This window comes from Stenella coeruleoalba, assembly GCF_951394435.1.
Source record: "Stenella coeruleoalba genome assembly, chromosome: 12".
NCBI lineage: Eukaryota > Metazoa > Chordata > Mammalia > Artiodactyla > Delphinidae > Stenella > Stenella coeruleoalba.
Window position 1 is genome coordinate 39,651,031 of NC_137158.1, and position 19,553 is coordinate 39,670,583.

Genomic DNA, 19,553 nt, shown 5'->3' on the forward strand with positions numbered 1-19,553 from the left:
CCAAGTGACTCACTTCCTGGCCAGTGAGTTGCAAGTGTGAAGGTGTGTACAACTCTGAAGGTTTCACCCTTAAAGGGGAACAACGTGCCCTCCACCACCTCTGTCCCCATTCTGCTGGCCAAAGTAGTGGGATGGTGGGACCTGGAGGAGCCACCTTAGAGCATGAGGTAGAGACTGTGTCTTAAGATAGCAGAGCAACAATATAAAAGGAGCCTGGGTCCTCCACACGGTGGAGTCATCGAATCAGCCCCACATGGCCTTCCCAGACAGTAACATGAGAGAGAAATTAGTTTCTATCTTCTTTAAGCCACTGTTCTTTGGCCTTTGTTACAGCAGCTGAATTTGTATGCTGAATGATACAATTATTAACATTTTAGAACATATAAACTATTTGTTTTTAATATTTCAGGGATGATATTCTTTCTAGAGCATGTTACACTTTTCTTAGCTAGTTAAACAGAGCAGACAGAAAGTAATCTACTCTTTTTTGAATCAGGAAACACAAATACTATTCTGAACAGTAATGCAAAGAGATTGCTGAGGTGGAGAGGGTTGCTGGCCAGACAGTATGTGGCCTCAGGCTGTGGGGCATGGTTAATTCATGCCTAATTCCTGCAGTTTTTCTGACTCTTCTCACTATGAAATTATCAAGGATCTATAAGAAATATATATATATAAAGTGCTTAGGCCCAGAGACTCAAATGTAGAAGTGCTCAGTAAGTGTTACTTATGACTATTATTGCTATTACTATTAATTATTATTATTGTGTACTGGGGACAAATGGCTATCTTAAAAAACCGGCACTTTTTTCTTCCTGCTTAAATCATAAAGACACAGAAGCTGAAAATCCCGCTATTTGGAGCCATTATAATCAGCTATGTCTACTGAATGGAAGTTAGGGTTTATCCCTGGTGCAGACCCTCTCTCTTTATCTTTTTAAAAAGACTTCCATGGTCTCCTTCGTCATGAAATGTAAGGAAAATCCACCTGTTGACCTTGGGGAGTCTCTGAACTGAGGACCTAAATCAACAGCAGATTCTTCAAACTGAGATGTAAATGTTCTGTTTTATAATGAAGAAAGCTGTTTTCGTGGCAGAGTATGGCTCTTCGGAGAAAATATGACGTTAAGAGGTTTTTCCTTCCTTTGACTGGGGTGAGAAGGGGGCAGCAAGGCCATAAAATGATACTCACAGCAGCAAGCAGGCCCCAGCAAAGTGGCTGCAGGCCGGGGCCAAGAGACATGGTCAGATGGGCCCTGGGAGGAGGAATGACCCATGAACTCTGGAGCACTCACATCTGAATGCCGGTTAAACCCTTCCTTTTCTGCCTATAATTTGCTCATGTTATTCTCAAGACTCAGAGAAGAGGTTAAATATCACAGCCTGTGTTAGCTGTGCTTGGGTCTTAAAGGGAGAGGCTTATACCCATACTTGGACCAGAGAGAGTTTCCACACGTGCAGGGACACAGAGGTGACTGACAGAACAGCTTGGGACAGCACCAGGCAAGAAGCGACAAATGTCAACCAGCACAAACCTGTGATACAGTTGGTACAACCAGGCATCCTCAGAATCTCCTGGCTCAATACTTATCATTTTATTAAGATAATATTGTTAATATAAATATAATAATGTGCTGACATAAAGTTATAGTGTTATAAGTTTACAACTGAAAAATTATTGTATATTTTATTGTTCTAAATTATTAACATGATATCATATAATTATACTTTCAGTATCCAGCTGTGTGTGCAATCTTCTCCCCAAAATATCTTCCCCTTCAAGTCAAAGGCTATTAAACTGCAATAATCAAGCTTGTAAGAAATGCATCTACAATAAAGGTAAACAGACACTGAGGAAGGGTTTGGAAGCATTTTCTTAGTAATAAAATACAAGATCTTTAAGGGTAGACCAAGTAATATCTTATTTCACTTGCTCAGGATTTTTTGTTAACAACTCTGGCTCCCCAGCTGTGTCCCAGGTAGTTAAAATTGCCAAATGAGTGGTCATTTGGTAAATGGAATCAAACTGTACACTTTCCTTGCTGGCATCTCCACAATTAAAACCATTTCATTACTGGTAAAATGGGGCTTCGGGGTCTAAGAAATTGTCAAAATAAAACCGGAGAGACTTAATACATTGTTAACTTTACTTTGCCAAGTAAGGACATTTTTTTAAGATTACCAAACCCTCATAATATATGACACTTAATAAACTTTAACACCAAAATAGCAGGAAGCAGATATTTCAGAATAAAGGACAATCCTGGGGCTTTCCTGGTGGTGCAGTGGTTAAGAATCCGCCTTCCAATGCAGGGGACACGGGTTCGAGCCCTGGTCCGGGAAGATCCCACATGCCACAGAGCAACTAAGCCTATGCGCCACAACTACTGAGCCTGCGCTCTAGAGCCCACGACCCACAACTACTGAGCCTGCGTGCCACAATGACTGAAGCCCGCGTGCCTAGAGCCTGTGCTCCACAACAAGAGAAGCCACCACAATGAGAAGCCCACGCACTGCAACTAAGAGTAGCCCCTGCTCGCCGCAACTAGAGAAAGCCTATGCGCAGCAACGAAGACCCAACACAGCCAAAAAAAAAAAAAAAAAAGAATAAAGGATGATCCTTTAGGTGGAATCATTTTAGCTTTCTGAAGACTTTAGACCTTTTGCTCCTGTCACCAGGAGCGGGTCGGGACTGCATACAGACTGGCACCCGGTTTGGAGCCGTTTTTCTCGAACACGAAGCCCATGGCTTGGGGAGCTGCTGGCCTGAAATAATTCCCACAATTTCCTCAAATATATGGGAGGTGGACTGAAAGAAGATCTGTGGCCTGTTGTCCCCAGAAAAGACACCCTGTGAGGCATGGGAATAAGATCCACCTGCCATGTGCAGGGCCCGTATGTCAGCTAACCGTCTCCAAAGCTTTCTTCCTGCCTTGAGCTGTCTCTGAGTGTTAGGAGAACTGAAAACTGCCTTTTTCAGGAGACAGGAAAATTGCAAAGTTGGGTTCATTCCACAGAGTGAATTTCCATTTTTCCTGGCCCCAGAAATGCTGTGTCTGTCGGTAATTTTCTTTCTTGGGTCACAGCTCCCAGGGGAGCAGGAGAAAGGCCAAATAGGAGAGAAAATTTTTCAGTGTGTTTCTTTAGATCCTGGATTCACTCCCTGGCTCTATAAACAGAAGGGCTGCCCTGCTCCAGCCTTCCAGATGCAATTCCCAGACCCCAGCAACTGCACAGGTAGCTGAGCAGAGAGACCTGCCCTGGGCCAGCTTCAGAGACACAATTCTGAAACCGGTGTGCCCATGAGAAAAAGGAAGCTCTCTTTGTTAAAAAAATAACCAGTGACAGAAGCCTTTGCTTCAAGAGCTGGCTGAGTAAAAGCTTCTTTTACTAAAACCAGTGACCCCCAAATAACTTTAAGTCACCTTCCCCCTACCTATTGTGTCTATTTTCCAGCAGTTGGAAGAACTGTGGAGAACCAAAGGGACAGAGGCTGAATTCATTACCAATTCTTCCGGAAGCTTTGTCTTTCTGCTGACATGAAATAATTTCCATACATTTTCCTAAATATATGGGAGTTAATTGCCAATTTGCATTTTGGTTTGCGTATTCAGATCTCAAGATGGAAACATAAGCTCTTTACTTCTAGAAAAATAGACGAAGGAAAACTTCTGAAGCTCATTTTCTAATGCCCGAAAGGCTCATGGAAAACAACTCAATGATCTTTCTTCTCTAGCAGACTCTTCAAAAACATCTTAGAGGAGGAGCTCTCCCTCGGGTTTGAGTTGTTTTATGTGATTTCAGTTACATCAGAGAATTTAGTCTCCACCCCACAGCCTCGCCAAATCATTAATTCTTGAAAGAGTAACAGGATTTTCATTTTGCCTGATATGTCTCCTTGTAGCCAATCTTGACGTCAGCGCCTTTTGTAAGCAGGAAACTATGAATTAACACCCTGAATTTTCATGATGAGTCCCCTTATTGAGGCTCTATTAGGGAAAACTCTTCACGACCTTTGACACTAGCTTGCTCGCATTAGTAATTTAAATGTCTCAGGGACATCATCAGCTTCTACTGAAATTAATGACAAATGAGCTCTGGAAAGTGGCTTCCAGAGCTGCCCTCATAAGAACAGTCAGGGAAAAGCTCAGTGTCTGAAACGTTCATTGAGATGCGAGGCTTAATAATGTGTGTTTAGCTATGACCCTAAAATCTGCTCGCCTTACAACTTTCCCCATCTGGTGTAATTTGCTTTCTCCACTTGTAAAAATGCACATGACAGCGACAGCATGTATTGTGTGCCATGTTGCAACAATGAAGCCTCGTCTGTCACATGCTTCATTGAGAGAAACTTATTTCTCACCCTGTCTTTACCCAGTTTCCAACCTCTCATCACATTTGGCACTGGAGTTCTGCCCAAGCGCCATGCCCCAGCCCAGTTGCACTTTGGAGAAAGGAGATGATGGAGCCATACCTTGTACCCGGGTTTCCGCCCTCTTTTCTTTGGGATCTTCACTGCTGGTAAAGAACCAGCTGAAGCAGAATAAAGGTTATGAACTGCCATCTTCATAGGTGTTGAGTGAAGTGGGGGTCGGCCTCGCTTTCTCCCCGGGATCCTCTGAGACTGCATTTCTGCCGGTGCCAGTCTTACAGAAGGAAGTGACAAATCGCTCACAGGCAGAAGAGGTGCTAAGGATTAGTCCAGACACAAAGCAAAACAAAAACAGAAGTGTTTGTTTGGTTTGCAAGGCAAACATGGATCCGGTTTGGTGATTTTGGCCATACCTACCCCTTAAGGGAGGGGAAAACCAAATATGAGAGAGCCAGGCACCAGTAGGAGCTTTTAAAGTGCTGTTGGGCTCCTGGTATAATTTCAAGGATAGTGAATTTCCACGGGACTATAGTGAAGTAGGGAAGATACTGGCTAGGTGAAGAGGACAACAGCTTCCCAGCAACAAGCACAACTGATGATGTCATCAGCAAGGAGACAACTTTACCTATGTGTCTCAGTTCAACTCTGAGCTGAAATAATAACAGTATTAAATAAACACAACCATTTTCTCACATTCACTCCTACCCTTTGGTTGGGTGACAGATTGTTATGACCCTTTTTTTCCCATGAAAGAAATTTAACAGTACAAATCAATTGGATTAATGTTGATTATGTCTCCTATCAAAATGTGGACAGAGATTTGCATACAGAGATGTCCATTTTGACATGATTCAGAACTGCAAAAATAAAATGGATAGAGCCCGATAACAAGCAATAGGGGAATGGTTAATATAGCTACAGAATAAAACAGTCAACTAGTTACAAGCCTTTAATGATACTCTTTTTAATAACATGAGGTTGAGTGAAAAAGCATCACACAAATTGCCCATAAAAGTTATTTCAACTCTGCAAAAATTTATGTGGTGAAAAACTAGAAGGAAACTTGCAAAAATGCTGCCAATGGCAAAGATAGTGGGACTATGGGTAATTGTTCACCACACACAAATCCTTTCCCCCTCGTACTATAATATGCTTAGCATTAAAAATATTTATAATAAGCTTCTCAAGTAAAGTTGACTAAATCTTGCAGCAAGAGGTAGTTGATCAACCTCAACCTAGAGAACGCAGCTGTATCATGAGCTCAAGGATCACATTTCCTGGAATGTTCAGGAAAGTGGCAAGTGGGACAGAACTTTAGACTTTAATTCAGGGGTGATGTTAGGTGATAAAATTCATTTCTGAGCATTAGTGATACCTAATAGTGGAAATAAGAGGCTCTTTCTCAAAAGGCTGCTGAAAGAGTTGGAAAAGACAATAGAAGCAATCCCTACACCCTGGTCTGGGCAGCACTGCAGGGACCAGATTGCTTTACTCAGGGATGAAAATATCAAATAGTGGGAATTCTTAAAAACATGACAGAGAAGAGACTCCCCTGGTGGCCCAGTGGTTAAGAATCTGCCTTCCAATGCAGGGGACGCTGGTTTGATCCCTGGTCGGGGAACTAAGGTCCCACATGCCACAGGGCAACTAAGCCTGGGCGCCGCAACTACTGAGCCTGTGCGCCACAACTAGAGAGAAGTCTTCGTGAGCTGCAACGAAAGATCTGCATGCCGCAACTAAGATCCGACACAGCCAAAAATAAAAATAAATAAATATTAAAAATAAAATAAAATAAATATTAAAAAAACATGACAGGGGAAATCTGGGGTGTATCATCTATAGATGTAAGGTCACTGTTAATTCTCTGAATATTAATGGTATTCTATCAATGTCTTGATTTTTCTTAGAAATATCATACCTAGTAAATAGAATTTTAAAGCATAAATTTACCTATTGACTGTATTGTTAAATATTTCAGATAGATGGACAAGTGATTAAGGATATCAATTTTCCCTGTTTTTGTAAGTTTAAGAAAAATACTATATCTCATCAATTCTATGATGCATATTTTTTCACATATTAACATCTTTGAAATCAGGATGCACCCTAAAGCACTGTAAGCGTGTCAGAATTCCATAGGGAGCATTTTTTCTTTCTTAGTGGTATATGAAATAATGATGTGTGATATACTTAAAGACATCTTAGAGTCAAGGAATTATGATCAATGCAGATAAACCCATATGTAAACAAATATGTAAACATTAGACTAACTCTAGACTTAGTATCTCTGCTCCACAGTGCCAACAAATACCCAAATATTCATTTTCAAAAGAGAGGCTTTTAAAAACATTGAAAAACCACAAAAAATTATTCAGTAAGATTTTTGCTATGTGAAACTTTATCTGAATCCCATTTTGAACTACCATGATCAAGTTTCTGCTTCTTCATAATTAGTTTATCTTTACAGATTTTGGAAACAGGAATTTTCCTCGTCTAGGACAAGGTTCTCTACCTTTCTACTTTCGTCTAGTGAGGAGGTCAGCAATGTATTTAATAACATCAAGATCAAAAGTCAACACGAGAAAATCCACAATCAGAGAAGGCACTGAATTTCTTTCCTCTCATGAAAATGTGAGTCCCCTGAAAGGTTCAATTAGCAGCACTCCTTCCCTCGTGAGCTGGGATACTCTGCTGACTGAGACACTCCCTCACAAAACTCTTCTTGTTGAACAGGTTTTGAAGAGTAAAGGAAGGGTAACAAACTAATGAGCACATTATCCTAAGAATTCATATCACTCAAAATTACACTTAAGTATCCCCAAATTTCTAATATGCCAGAAATAATTTCCTAGGAAAAACAGTCATCTTTTAAACTGGATTCTTTTGTTCTACTTCCCTCTCCCTGGTGGGAGGAAAAAACAGGACTCATGTTACTTTCCACTCCCTTCTATAGAAGTACACCATTGCAGGAGTATGAAGGACCTTTCCAGGTAACTAAATCTGATCAACGGACTTCATGCTAATGGAACAACAGTGAAGTATTTTTAGTGGAATACTAAGTACTGGTTAGTGGTTGGGGAGATACTTGGAGATAGGGAGTCTTCCCACAGTCTCCTCAAGTCACCATACCTGAATGATTATGTATTTCATCCATCAATCAGGAAGATGCTGTTCCCCAATTCCTTGTTAACAAATATATACCATTTTAACACAAAAATAAATCCAATTTTAAGTAATGGGACAGAGAGCTGTTAAAAACTGAATAGTCTATCTTAACCATGGGGGAGTCTCAAAATGTCTTCTTGGAATAATTTTACAGAGTTGGAGGAAAGCATCTACAAAATGATTCTTTCAATAACAGATCCAACTTCCTGCACAGAGGAATTCCTGGTGTGGTTCAACCGCTGGCAGGCAGGCTGTGCTGTAGTGGAGGGGGTCCCCCATGAGTGCGGCGCTCCGGGTGGGCTACAGCAGCAGTGGCTCCGAGGATGAAGCTGAGGCTGGGGCCCGGGGCTGGCTGGGGACTGGAGGCCACAGTCGGGGCCAGAGCCCCCTTCCCAGCCAGAAGTTGCCAGTACCCGACAGTGTACTGGACAGGTTCCCGGGCACCGAGGAGTGGTCTGAGGATGGTAGCGCAAAACACGGGGGCCAGGTGCTCACCTTTGCCCACGAGCGGGGCAACTGGGCCGCCCACGTCTATGTACCATGTGAGTAATGCGTGAGAGGCACGTGGCTGACACTGACAGGTGCCCCTTATGGGAGGAAGCTGGCCCCAACCAGGAGGAAGAAGCCAGAAACCTTTGACATTGGTGGTGCGAAAGAGATTAACTCAACAGAGAGAGAACCAGTTTCAAGAACTAGGGGATTTTTCTGTTAACTTCGTTTCAGGTTTTCTGTTTTTTTTTTTATATTGGGGTGTAGTTGATTAACAATGTTGTGTTAGTTTCAGGTGTACAGCAAAGTGATTCAGTTATACATATACATGTATCTATTCTTTTTCAAATTCTTTTCCCATTTAGGTTGTTATATAATATTGAGCAGAGCTCCCTGTGATATACAGTTCAGTTTTGAATTTGTTGCCTGAAATAGTTTTTACTAATCCTGTGTATAATGTTCTCCCTGCTTATGAGGATGTGACCAAGGGAGGGTCTAGGGCAGAGTGTCAAGGCCATCCCAGACTGCAGCTGTAGCTGGTACTTTATTTCGAAGAGGGCTGTAGGTATGCTGGCCTCCAATCCCACCCCACCCTAGCCCTAATGAGTGAGTGGCAGGCAAATGCCCAGGCTTCAGAGTCTGACCTCACTCCACTACCCACTACTCTGTGTGCCCTTTAGTAAGTTGCTGACTTCTCAGAGCCTCAGTTCCCTGATCTCTAAAATGGGGATAGTAGTAATACCTATCCTCTAGGACTTTTGTGAAGATTAAATCAGATAATCAATGTCAAGTCCTTAGCACGATACACAGAGAACGTAGTGGCTCTTATTATTTTGTGTTAGATCAGGTAGTCTCTTGGAATCTCCATTTCCCCACCCACAGAATGAGAAGGATTCTCTATACTGCCTACTCCATAGGGCACTTGGGCAAATCGAGTAACTTATTAGGTGTGAGCAGACTATTAACCATGCAGCTCTAGTCACGTGTTTGGTTAAAAAAAATGAATAATCTGTGAACATACAGTGGTGGTCCTTGTTGTGTTCTTTGTCTTTATGAACAATTAGGAGCATTCTAAATGTCTATCAGGAGATTCTAAATGTCTAATAAGTGTCTGATTAAAGAAATAACTGTTTCTGATTATGGGTTACTGTGGAGCTGTAATCATGAGCTTGATTTATGTAATGAGAGGAAGGCTGTCCAACATGTGGTGTTATATGGAGAAAGCCAATCGAAGAACTGGTATGCCCTCATCGTTTTTAACAAATAAGATATATACGTTAGTACATGCACTGAGGAAATAGACATCACATTTGACAGCCTTTATCTCTAGGGTAGTGTCTTGAAAGTGGGCTGTATGTGCCTGGGGAAGGGATCAAGATGATCCATTAGAGAGAAAAGTATTAAAACCTTTTTATGTATTTCTCTTTATCTCATCTTTTAAAATTTCTGTTGTTCCAAGCGTACATTTTATAACACATATTTTGCAGTGTAGCACATGTTTGAAATTTATAAATAAATACACATTTATTGCGGATAAAAAAAACAAAAAAAACCCAGATCCAGACACTTTGGAAAAGATGGTGGCAAAACTGGAGGGTCCCCAAGGTCTCCCTTTCCAAAACTAAGACATGAACAACAACAACAAAAAGTAAAAATAGCAAAGATCAATACTGAAAATAAAGAAAGGTCCCAATCTTGGACTGCAATGGAAACAAAACAGATGGAAATTTTTTAGGGAAAACAAAACTACGGATGATAGACAATCACAATTTATCAAATATTTAAGGAAAAGGTCAAAACTAATAGCAAAGTAAAATACTCAAAGATATATTAAGAGGCTGTCATCAAGCATAAAGAGCCTCTCTGTGTCTTAAGAAACTTCCTTTAAGAATGAACAACAACAGAGCTTCCCCGGTGGCGCAGTGGTTGAGAGTCTGCCTACCGATGCAGGGGACACGGGTTCGTGCCCCGGTCTGGGAGGATCCCACATGCCGCGGAGCGGCTGGGCCCATGAGCCATGGCCGCGGAGCCTGTGCATCCGGGGCCTGTGCTCCGCAACGGGAGAGGCCACAGCAGTGAGAGGCCCGTGTACCAAAAAAAAAAAAAAAAAAAAAAAAAAAAAAAGAATGAACAACAACAAAAAAATCCTGAAAAAAATACACTCAACAGCAAAGGGGAAAATCTATAAGCATTTAGGCAGAACAAACAGATCATTTACAATAGGAAAAATAAACAGGCTAGCTGTCTTCAGCTCCATTAGCCAGAAGATAATGGAATCGCTATGGTGGCCATTTTTCCAGATGTTAATCGTTGCCACACTTTCTCCCATCACAGGGCCTTTGCCTACAATGCTCTTTCCTCCTGCTCTGGCTTAGTCCCCTCATTCTTCATCAATTAGCTCAAGGAAACTTACCCTGAGTTCTCATTAGGGTTCCCTAAGCTTAGAGTTCCTCAGCTGTGACTACTGCATGTAAAGCATCCACAATGGAACTTGGACAAGAGAAGCAGATGGGAACATGAAAATTATACCACCTGCTGTGCCTCTGATCCAGCAGTCACCTTTCTTCTGCCAGCATCCATAACACCGGGGTAGGCTAACCTGTCTGCTTGCAGAGGATAAAATTTCAGACCCTTCTCTGTTCTTTATATAGACTTAATAAGAAGTGGAAGGAGTCACATGAAGAAAATAATAGTTTTTGAAATTCTACTTATGCCTTAAAAATAAGATGAATAAATTAAAAGATTAATCTATCATTGGACAGATGGATATTTTAAGAATATAATTTTTACCTAAATTATATTTACCTAAAAAATATAATTTTTACCTATTAAATTAAAAGATTAATCTATCATTGGACAGATGGATATTTTAAGAATATAATTTTTACCTAAATTATTCTATAAATTAAGTGTAATCTCATTAAAAATCCAAACTGATTTTAAGAAAAGAAAGACAAAACAAAGGCCAGCAGGACAGACTTGCCCTTCTGGTTCTTAAAATGTGTTATAAAACTATAACAATGGCAGTATTATGGTACAGAAATAAGAGATCAGATTAATGGAAAAGTTAGTCCAGAAATTAAACGTATATTAAGTTTCCATTTGTTTGAAATTTAGGATCATTTCATATCAATGCAGACAGCTCAATAAATAATTTGTGGACAACTGGCACTTAGAAATCAATAAAGTTTTAACTATACGTCAGCAAAATAGATCCTAGAGCTATCTAAGACTAAAATATACAAAAATAAAAGAAACATTAAGAAGTGCTGGAGACAATATAAGTCAACATTTTTATACTCTTGGGATGGGGATGGACTTTCTAAGTATGATGGAAAACTCAGGAAGTGGACATGGAAAGACTGACGGACATGACCACAAATGCTTTCATACAGCAAAAGTACAATCATGAATAAGGTTGAAAATAAATGAAAATCTGAGGAAACTATTTGCTACATATGGAACCAACAGAAGGTTAATACAAAGAACTCCTTCAAATTATTAAAATAAAAATTAACACTCCAATAGAAAAATGGGCAAAGGACACAGACAACTCACAAAAGGCAGGGGATGTGTTGGAGAAGGCAAGAAAAAAAAAAAAGAAGAAAGAAAAGGAAGGAAGGAAGGGAGGGAGGGAGGAAAGAGAGAGGAGAGAAATAAATGATCAATTATTACAAGAAAAGATTCTAAACTTCACTGGTAACCTTCCAAAAAGTAAATTGAGATATCATTTGACACTCATCAGATTGATAAATGTGAATAACCCTGATAATACTCCATGTTGGCAAGGGGGTAGAGGAAATTCCCATTTACTGTTGGTAGAAGTAGAAATTGGTTAAATTTTCTGGAGGACAATTTGAAAATCACTTACAAGCTTTATACGTGCACACTTCCTAATCTAGCTATATCACTCCTAAGGATTTATCCTAAGAAGATAATCTGGGAAGAACACAAAGATAGATGGCCAAGGATATTCTTCAAACATTGTTTATGATAGTAAAACACTGAAAGCAATCAAAATGCCCCTCTCAAAGCAGCCTTCGTTTAGTAAATTATTTCACATTCATAAAATGGAATACTCTGTAATTTGTGTGCATATACATACATACCTATATACACGCATTTATAAAGATTGCAAAATAGCATTTATAGTATGATTCTATTCATATCTCTTTTACGTATACAGATAGAGATAAATCTGCATGTGTTTAGGCATAGAAAGAAGTCTGGGAAAGATAATCATCAGAAAGGCTGATGGTAGTTGCTCTGGGCAGAAAAATATGGAAAGATGATCTTGCTTTCTTCTTTGTACCATTTTGCATTATTTGAATTTTTAAACCATAGGCAGAAAAATAGTATAAAGGGAAAATAAACAATGAGTGAATAATTCTCACTCTCTGGAAGTTTCTATTGGAAATTTGTGCTTCTTTAGATGGCCTTTCGTTTTCTTGTTTTCTAATGGTTTTGGCTCCTAAGCCACAGAACTTCACTGGCCACTGCTTTAACATCTCAAATAAATTGTAAAAAAAAGGCAAAAGACTTTATAACTAATAATACAGAGAAAGTTGTTTCAGAGCTAAGAATGTCCATAAACAGATGGTGGACAGGGGTGCTTTGCTGGGATCCTGAGAGAACCAGGTCACTGCGTTTACTGGCCTTGATACCACCTCCCTGGAGGCACTTCCACCCAGTTGGCAGCTGGGTTACTGCCCTTCCCCCAAAGATTTCCACTCATCTCCAAAGACCTTCAAAAGATCTCAAGTGCTGTCCAAGGACATCCTAGCCATGGGCACATAATTTGATACAACCAACTATATAAATCATTTGAGAACTGTCAAAATCCCGAGGTATATATGATATCTCTGAATTTCTCTGCTTTCAGTTGTGGACTTGAGTAAATACAGACTGCCTCAGTTCACTTCAGAATTGGAAGCCATCTTAGAGCAAAGAGCTTCAGTAAACATAAAAGATTCTGTCCTTAGAACAACCTAACATTCAAGTCTCTAAATCTCCAAGTTATAACCTTTAAGTGGTTGTCAAATCCTGACAACGTATTAAATCAAGTGATTTGCTGCTGGTTTTCAAAGTCTCCCTCTTCTTATCAAAAAAAGGCTTGGCTAGAAATATTATAGCTGAAACCAAGAGAAACTAAGATCTGGTCTATGAATTTGGGGATGACAGTTTACCTGCTTGCCTTGCAGATCTAATACATATAAATCAAGATCCTGGCTAATGGTACTTCATCAAGGTAAAGAACAAGGAATTACCAAATTCAAAGCATACACCAGTCCCATGGGGCCATTGAGTCACCTAATTCAATCCTGAGGCATGTGTTCATGTATCCATTCATTCATTCACTGTTTCATTTATTAATACATCCAAGAAATATCTGTTGAATATGAAGTGAGTGTCAAGTATTGTGCATAGGCACTTGGATTACAGACAAGAATAAATAAAATACATCTCCCTAAGATATGCACTATGGAGAAGCAGACAAGTAAGGAGGCAATAATAATATGTGAGGTAGATGGTATAACAAAGGTTTCCTATGAAATGCTATGAGAACATCAAGGAGAAAAGAAATCATTTCTTTTAACAGGGTTGGAAAGAGTGGAGGCAGGAGAAGCACAAAAAGGTGACATCAGAGCTAGGATTTTCCAGGCAGAGCAAGCTAAACGCACAGAGCTGGCGATAGAGCAGGTACGTTCAGGGATGTTTGGCGGTGCATGGAGAAGGGATGGGCCAGCCAGACCGGAAGCAGGACCAATGGCTTTCCGTTGTTTCTAAAAGCATTGAGAGAGGTAGGTACAAGGCTCTCTAGCCTCCTAATGGACTCGGGATTATTTCCTTCTATTAACTGCATGGGATGCGTTTCTGACCTTGGTGTCAGTCATGCTCTCTCTCACTGTCATTTTAAAAGTACAACCAGAAGACAACCCTCAGAACAGAAGAAAATATTTGCAAATGAAGGGATTAATCTCCAAAATATACAAACAGCTCATGCAGCTCAATATCAAAAAAAACAAACAACCCAATGAAAAAATAGGTGGAAGACCTAAATACACATTTCTCCAAAGAAGACATACAGATGACCAACACATGAAAAGATGCTCAACATCACTAATTGTTAGAGAAATGCAAATCAAAACTACACCGAGGTATCACCTCACACTAGTCAGAATGGCCATCATCAAAATATCTACAAACAATAAATGTTAGAGAGGATGTGGAGAAAAGGGAACCCTCCTACACTGTTGGTGGGAATGTAAATTGGTACAGCCACTATGGACAACAGTATGGAAGTTCCTCAAAAAACTAAAAATAGAATTACCATATGACCCAGCAATCCCACTACTGGGCATATATCTGGAGAAAACTATAATTCAAAAAGATACATGACCACAACATTCATTGCAGCACTATTTACAATAGCCAGGACATGGAAGCAACCTAAATGTCCATCAGCAGAGGAATGGATAAAGAAGATGTGGTACATATATAGAATAAAATATTGCTCAGCCATAAAAAAGAACAAAATAGTGCCATTTGCAGAGACATGGATAGACATAGGGACTGTCATACAGAGTGAAGTAAGTCAGAAAGAGAAAAACAAATATTGTATAATATTGCTTATATGTGGAACCTAGAAAAATGGTACAGATAAACCTACTTTCAGGGCAGGAATAGAAAGGCAGACGTAGAGGACGGACGTGTGGACACATGGGGGGAAGGGGAGGGTGGGATGAATTGGGAGATTGCGATGGACAAATATACACTACTATATATAAAATAGATAACTAATGAGAATCTATGGTACAGCACAGGGAACTCTAATCAATGCTCTTGTGGTCACCTAAACGGGAAGGAAATCTAAAAACGAGGGGATATATGTATACATATAACTGATTCACTTTGTTGTACAGCAGAAACTGACACAACATTGTAAAGCAACTGTACTCCAATAAAAATTAATTAAAAAAAAAAGTACAACTGGAATCTTATTTTCTCTCGTTCTGGGGGCACCACGTTGCATTCACCATAAGCCAGAGTCTCTAGCATCATTCTATTTTTTTTTTTTTCCTTCGGTATGCGGGCCTCTCACTGTTGTGGCCTCTCCCGTTGCGGAGCACAGGCTCCGGACGCGCAGGCTCAGCGGCCATGGCTCACGGGCCCAGCTGCTCTGCGGCATGTGGGATCTTCCCGGACCGGGGCACGAACCCATGTCCCCCGCATCGGCAGGCGGACTCTCAACCACTGCGCCACCAGGGAAGCCCTCTAGCATCATTCTTTTGCCAGCAGCCTCGTACGTACCCTAATACCCACGGCTCCCCAGGCTGCTTAGTTCTGTATGTGAGGTAGTTTCAAGCAATTAGGATGTGTCTTGGCATCTATCTAAAATTCAACCACTCTCCAAGGTGACCTAAGCCCTCCTGCTTCAGGGACCTTCCCTTCTCCACACACTGATCTCTCCCTTCTCTCAACTCCTTCACCACCTATTGCCTGTGCCGCCAGTTTCAGCAGGCACTGATTAAATGATGGTTTATACAGTTTTCTCATTGCAAGCACGTAAGTGATTTTTGTCCATCCCTGGAGGCCCAGGGCCATGTTTCTTTCATTTGTCACTATGCTCTTCACAGCACCTGGTGCAATGTTGCCCCCACAGAGTGCACCTGGCACCTGTGGCAATACCATTCGCCTTGGAGTCCGCCGTCTCACCGAGGCTCCCGGCCCACAGCTGGTGTCAGAGCTGTGCATTCATATGTTTTAATTTTGGCTAGAAATATATGAACATAATAGAACACTTTGCTGGTCAATGAAAGCTTCATATCATAAGAAGAGGGACAGCAATATAATCTGTTGAATGGAGAAAAAGAATTCCCTTAATATATATTTTTCCCCAATTCTGTCACAAAAATTGGGCCAACAGAAGCCAAAACCAACACTCATGTGTACTCACTCCTGGCACTCACTTTCTGCTACTATTTTCCACCGGAAATAAAAACCAAGACTCCTTAGAGGTAGCTGATTCTGTATCTTGGGGACAGAGAAAGGCCAAAATTAGCTTGGAACATCTTATTATTACCAGACAAGGATGACTCTAAGAATATCAGGGGTGGTGCTAAGAGGACAAAGAAGCAAGTTGTAACAATTTATGAATCAACCATAATAATAACAATGGTAATATAGTGAATTGAAATAATTGTTTGTGAAAGGCTATGAGCTCTTTATGATACTCAGAAGACTAAGCTAAGGTGCCCCAAACTCTTATTTGTAATTATTTTAATACAACAGAAGGGAGAATAGAATAAAATATTATTTATCCACTGATTGCATACTGATATGCCCTTGTCTTTCCACGTCTAAATACACATGGGTGAGTACAAAGAAATTATAAATAGGCTAGCTTATTCTGGAGAAATAGCAACTGACCCAGGAACGAAAAGGACTGGTTAGTCCCAGTTGTGCCACATAATAACCAGGTAGAAAGTGGGTTCAAGAGAACGTTGAAGGCGATGACTCTGTTCAGTGTCTTTAGAGGGGTTCTAATGTGCAGACTTACCCCCTCAGTCCCCAGAGATGAAGCTTCTAGATGTGCATAGTAAGTGTGTGGAGACTTCAAGGTGCAGGCGCCTCCTTCTGCACAGAGCTCCCAGCTCTGCTGCTGGGTAGGCGCAAGGGCTTCCCGCCTCCTTGTAACTGGCCGGCGGCTGAGAGGGTAGATTCTAAAGCCTGTCACATCCATTCCACCCCTGGCTGAACTTATAAAAGCCCCTCCCTCCCTGATTCTGCAACCTTCCCTGCATCAAGTAAGGGTGCAGCAGCCAGGGTGATAGAGAGCAAAAATTCATATATTTAAGGGGAAGGAGAAAAGATGCATGAAGGACGAGCCTGGAAGTGGGGAAGACACCCATTCCAATCTGCAGGGTTTGGAAAAACGTTAGAACATTTGAAAGCACGAGAGACAGGCACACCACAGAGGTATGAATTATTTACCGGCTGGGCAGCTGCTCGGCGGTACCCTCAACCAGCTATTTTCTGGGTCCTGCCAGTACCCTCAGCTGGCACAGGAAGAAGAGAAAGCTGCTTCCAACTCCAGCACCGCCATCTGGCCTAGAGCTGCTCCTCAGAAGGTAAACTTCAGAGGACAGACCCCAGAGGGACTGGTTGCCACCTCCTTGTTTCAAATGTTCACCCCTTTTTTAAAAATCCAGTCCCCCACACTGACAGGCCTCCCCCCTCAGGTGATGTCCTTAGAGAAGACAGCCCTCGGGAGATTCCATGGGCCAGTCCTGGCCGGCCTCCCTCTGCTCCGCCCCTTATACTGCACAGCAGTTCTCTACACCAGGGGCCTGGTCCCCAAAGCTGTTTTCCAAGCTTGCCATGACAGCTGGCTGCTGGCTGAGTTTGCTCAATGGGAAGTGCCGGTCTGAGTTTGGAGGTGGCTGTTGGCATGGGTGAAGCCCGGGCTCTGTCACCCACTGCCTCTGCTTTGCTGGGTGTCCACCAGGAGCTGCCTCTCCTCTGAGGCTCTAGCTCCCGCTGGGCAGGCCCACGTGGTCCCACGCTCTGCTGGGTGGCCTGGCCCTGTCTCCTGCCACACCACCTCATCCCTCTGCCCCTCTAGCCTACAGTGGCTCACCTCCAGGGACCGTGGCTAATGGTCCAGCCTCCTGTGTTGGCTCTTCCATCACTGTGCCACCATTTCCCTGCATTACATGCCCAGCGCCTTAAATACTAAAGAGGTTTCCTAGTTAGACCCCGACAGACTGACATGGAAAGGCAGGTCAGTTCATGACCGGGCAGAACTTTGTAAGAAAGCCTCCTTTGGGAATTTCCCATCTTTCCTGCTACCTCCAAGAATGGAGTCTGTCTCTCTGTGGCCACACCTGGAGCTCTGCACACATGCATACCCATGGGTTGTAAGCAGGAACCTGGAGGAGGGAAGAGATAGAATGCTTCCTGCCATTGCTGTGGTCAGCAGAATCGTGGCTAAGAAAAATAAGAGCAGATGACTTTCAAGATAAATGTTTACGTTTACACAGTAGCATGGAGAGCATGCTATCATATGGTAGGTGAGGAAGATACATATACAAATATATACACTCACACATATACACACTTATATATGCATAAAATGCCTCAGGAAGGGTTTAAAAATGGTAGCATTCATCTCTTGGAGGTTGGCGGTGGGAGGATGGTGATTTTTCTCTGCATACTGTTTTCTACCTTTTGTATTTTGTGTCTATTCAAAAATAAAAATAACAAACAAATAAATGAGCTCATCCACAATCTCTTACTCCAGAGAAGAATGAATGAGTGGCTCTACCATCCGCAGCCATTGATCAGCCAGGGCCATCTGCACTAGCATGTACGGGGTAGGATGGGCCAGGTGCCCTGGACCCTGCAAGGACCACAAATCACAAGCCAATATGTGGGTGCTACGGTCATTGGGAGCCATGGTTGTGTGCATTTGTACTGACCAGGACAACTAATAACCCCAATGACCTGACTGACTGGACCAGCAATTGTTTCAACAGGCATTCATAGGCCATAAGGCATAGTGTTAGGTGCTAGTGGAAATGACCCCAGATTTAGGGCGCTAGCCTCTAGTCCCGGCTCTGCTCCTAACAGGCAGAGAGATAAAGACCACTCAAACTCTCCCGGCCCCTGCCCTCTAATCTGTGCAGGTTTTGATCTCTAAACTCCCTGAAGAACAAAGCTGACAGATACCTCCAGTAGGAAGACAACAAGCCCTTGCTCAATCCAGACAGTTTCTCACTTTACATTGAAGCACCAGCGAGAAGAGCACCCACGCCCCCGTGTCCCTGTCCCATAGGACAACACAGAAACAAAAAGGGCCAGATGACTGCACCCTGCTGCTGAGGAGCCCTCACGCTGCAGGGAGCAGTTTTAGAGGCTGCAGCTGCACCCTCAGGGAGAGCCAGGCGAAGGCCTCGCCCAGGAGGCAATGGGAGACGGTCCCGTGACGGCCCCTGGGCAGATAGGGAGGTGAGTGGCAAGCGGCCTGCTAGCAGCTCCTCACAGGCCTCCTACACGCTTACGGTCTGGGAGCATCACAGGGGCTCTGCCAAGACTCCCATCAGCTTGGTTGAGCCTTGCCTGGTGGCCTACGTGGAGACGTGCCAAGTCCCCAGGGTGCCATGGCTGAGCCGGTCCCCATACTCCCCTCCAGCCTTCAAGAAGCTAAGTACCGAGGAGGGGAGGAGACTTGTACACGATATGGCAGGAGGACTGTTCTGAGGCAACTTGTACCCTTAGGATGAGGACCAAAGGGTCCAGGATGCTCAGAGAGAAGAGGTCTGTGGGGCTGAGATTCTTGGGGCCACAGAACAACCAAGGGGAAGTCAAAGCGTGGGGCCTGCTAACCTCTCTCCACCTCACCCTCCGCAGGTCCTTGCAGCCTGGCACTCCCCGAGGGGCCCAACCTCCCCTTTGCTACTGAACCGAGAGGACATCCAAACTGAAGGGGGTCCCCTGATGCAGCCCTGGAATTTTGCCCTATTAC

The 19,553-nt window shown here is 42.5% G+C and overlaps 1 protein-coding gene across 3 annotated transcripts in view; it reads right to left on the minus strand.

Moving 5' to 3' along the window:
* Positions 1–19,553, minus strand: part of SCML4 (Scm polycomb group protein like 4) — a 125,814-nt gene that overhangs the window by 57,401 nt on the left and 48,860 nt on the right. For 2 of the 3 annotated variants that reach the window (XM_079939011.1, XM_079939016.1), the window contains exon 1: positions 4,475–4,750. In XM_079939011.1, coding sequence (XP_079795137.1) covers positions 4,475–4,630 — 156 coding nt within the window. In that variant the 5' untranslated portion in view covers positions 4,631–4,750. Of the gene's footprint in view, positions 1–4,474; positions 4,751–19,553 lie in introns of those variants that run through there. The other variant, XM_079939012.1, reaches the window with a different exon arrangement.